The 3,347-nt window shown below is 36.8% G+C and overlaps 1 protein-coding gene across 1 annotated transcript; it reads left to right on the top strand.

The window, feature by feature from the left end:
- Positions 1-927: 927 nt before the first annotated feature.
- LOC111899466 (2-alkenal reductase (NADP(+)-dependent)) lies at positions 928-3,045 on the top strand. Its single transcript, XM_023895318.3, has 5 exons — positions 928-1,234; positions 1,439-1,616; positions 1,704-1,870; positions 2,172-2,254; positions 2,320-3,045. Exons 1-5 carry the CDS (start codon positions 1,010-1,012, stop codon positions 2,696-2,698), a joined length of 1,032 nt encoding a protein of 343 aa, XP_023751086.2. The 5' UTR covers positions 928-1,009; the 3' UTR covers positions 2,699-3,045.
- The last annotated feature ends 302 nt before the right edge of the window (positions 3,046-3,347 follow it).

The raw sequence follows: 3,347 nt of genomic DNA, 5'->3' as shown, positions 1-3,347 counted from the left end.
AAATAAAACCCCAAAATCGGAATAAAACTTAAGCTACAACAAATTAGGAAGAAATCGAGGACCAAGAAACTTACCTTTAGGTCGCCGATGAAGCGGAGTGGCCGGAAATCGCCTTGCGTCGCCGATGGTTGACAGGAAAAACGAGGTGCAGGTGCGACTGCAAAATGAACGTTGATGCGAGTTTTGTTACAGGAAAACCCTATATCGACGACTTGTTGTCGGTAAAGGTAAATAAAAAACAACGTCGTCCCGCTTTATGTCATTAAAACAATAAATAAATAAAAGAAATAGTTTATCAGACGACATATCATTTGGACAGTTTTTTCACGTGGATCAGTCTCATGTTTTCCTGACAACAAGTCATCGGTGTAGGTGTACGAAACGACATCGTTTTACCTTTCTGTGACACGGATTAAAAATAAATCGAATTTTTTTTAAAAAAAATCGTACAACGACGACATGTCGTCGGAATAGGTGGACGAAAACGACGACGTTTTTTATTTTCTGCAACAAGGAATATAAATAAATCGAAAATGTTTTCTAATATCTTATAAAGACTGACATGTCGTCTGAATAGGTATTGGACATACCGCCGGTATTTTGCCCCTTCCCGCCGAGTCTATACCGACGAGTTGTCGTCGGAATAGCCTTTCTGGTTAAAGAAATATGGTCAAAGTTGGAAAACATTTTACCAACGACATGTCGTCGGTATAGCTTGGCTTTTGCCGACGACATATGTCGTCTAGATAAGTGTCGTCTCCATAGGGCCGAATCCTTGTAGTGTAGGATTGTCCGTTGTTTTCGGTTACCACCACAACATCTTAAAAACGCCGTTTCTTTCTTTTGTCTCCTACAAACGCCTGTGGGCGTTGCCCACCTAAAAGCCTTAGAAAAACCTTCGGTGCCAACTTCAGGGGCATTTATGTGGTTTTCCCAAAATCATATATCATCTTATAAAGACATCAAACATCGCTGCTCATATAGAACTCAAGAACAGTCTAGCAAGCAAATGGAAGGAGTGACAAACCAACAGGTAATCTTGAAGGATTACGTTAATGGCTTCCCCAAGGAATCAGACATGCTCCTTAGAACTTCCTCCATCACCTCCTTCAAGCTCCCACAAGGTTCCAATGCCGTCCTCGTCAAGAACCTTTATCTCTCCTGTGATCCTTACATGCGTGGCCGGATGAGCAAAAACCAAGGAAGTTACGTCGATTCCTTCACTCCTGGTTCGGTTAGTAACTCAATCTTATAATCACTATCCAGAATTAATTATACTCTAATTGTCGAGGAAGGAGGAGAATTTTTCTTATAATTCTAATCTCCACCATTTTTTAGAGGAGTTAGGTTAATCTTCTTCGATTTCTGGCTTTCTTATCAATTCTAGAGGCAACCAGTTTGTTCTTGGTGTTTTCATATACCCGTTACAATCTTGCAGCCAATAGTTGGATATGGAGTATCAAAAGTGGTGGATTCTGGACATTCAAACTTCAAGAAAGATGACTTAACTTGGGGAGGAACTGGATGGGAGGAATACAGCTTTATCCCTAATCCTGATACTCTGTTCAAGATTCAAGATACTGACGTCCCACTTTCTTATTATACAGGAATCCTTGGTATGTTTACAAGTTAACGTGTTATTTACTCAGAATTACACCATATTATTAAGATTTAAGAGTAACCTAATTTCATATTCTCTCTAGGTATGCCTGGTATGACTGCTTATATTGGTTTCCATGAGATATGTGCTCCGAAGAAAGGAGAGTATGTCTTTGTTTCAGCAGCTTCGGGGGCAGTCGGTCAGCTTGTCGGGCAGTTTGCAAAGCTGACCGGATGTTATGCAGTGGGAAGTGCCGGAACAAAAGAAAAGGTCCAAGCTTTTATCTTTTAGATTAGTTTAAGAAAAGGTTTTGCTATTTTGGTCTTTATTTCAGTTTTTTTAACGTTTTTGGTAAGGTTCATAGTAGAATGATCATATTTTTGGATCAAAATGATAAAAACCAGCTAGACTTAGCTATCAATAATAGTTATTTTATTTAGAATGAGGACAAAAACGTTACAAAAACTTCAACGAATACCAAAATATCAAGAAAAAACTGTTTAGGATCAAAATTGCAAAAATAAGTTATACGTAGGGACCAAAAGTATAATTTACTCGTTTTGTTCTATAGGTTGAGCTTCTAAAGAATAAATTTGGATTTGACGAGGCCTTTAACTACAAGGAAGAACACGATTTAAATGCAGCTTTAAAGAGGTAAGACTCTAACATATATAAAGACAGATGAGATCGTATTTAGCTGATAACTCTGAGTTTGTCAGGTACTTTCCACAAGGAATTGATATTTATTTTGAGAATGTGGGTGGAAAGATGTTGGAGGCGGTGCTTTTAAATATGAGATTAAATGGACGAATTTCAGTTTGTGGGATGATTTCACAATACAATTTGGAGGAAGGAGAAGGGGTGAAGAACTTGTTTTGTTTGATAAATCAACGTATTCGTATGCAAGGGTTTATAGCGGTTGATCATTATCATCTTTATTCAAAGTATGTTGAAATGGTCATACCTTTAATTAAAGAAGGGAAGATATGTTATGTGGAAGATATTGCAGAGGGGCTTGAGAGTGCTCCGGCGGCTTTGGTGGGGCTGTTTTCCGGCAAAAATGTTGGGAAACAAGTCGTGGTGGTGGCTCGTGAATGAGTTGGTTTGTTTTAGCTTTGGCTAAGCAATAAATGTTTGCAAATAAAAGAAAGTTGGCGTGTTTGCTAATAAAAGAAAGTTAGCGTGTTTGCTATAGGTTTATAGCTTATACGTGGATTTGGATTCTATAGTATTCTTAAAAACATTAAAAATAAAAGAAAGTTGGCATGTTTGCTATAGATATCATATGTCTTAAATGTTTATGGACGCCTATATATACATGTTTGCTATAGGTTTATAGCATACGTCTTAAATGTTTATGGACGCCTATATATTTTATTAAAAGAATTGGAAAGTTATGTTATTTGTAAGTTTTGTAATATACATAATATCTTATTAAGCATTAATTTTAGTGTTAATATATATCATAGTATTTATAAATAACAAAAGGGTAATAATAAAATGACAATCACAGTCTTCTGTCGGGTGTTGGAGCTTCGTCAAACAACTTGATGATTATTATGGCTAAACATGCCTGTAAAAAGCGATTTTGCCGGCTATAGTCAAATTTTTTAGTGTAATTTCAAAAAATAGACACAAAAAAAAAACAGTTATCTAGCTATAGATATGGATTTTGCGGAGGTCAGCTCTACGGGTTTCCCAGAATAAGTATATATGCTCCGAGGACTCTGTGACAAAAAAAGTAGTA

This window comes from Lactuca sativa, chromosome 1 (genome assembly GCF_002870075.4).
Source record: "Lactuca sativa cultivar Salinas chromosome 1, Lsat_Salinas_v11, whole genome shotgun sequence".
In the NCBI taxonomy this organism is placed as follows: domain Eukaryota; kingdom Viridiplantae; phylum Streptophyta; class Magnoliopsida; order Asterales; family Asteraceae; genus Lactuca; species Lactuca sativa.
This window is presented reverse-complemented; position numbering and strand designations above follow the sequence as displayed.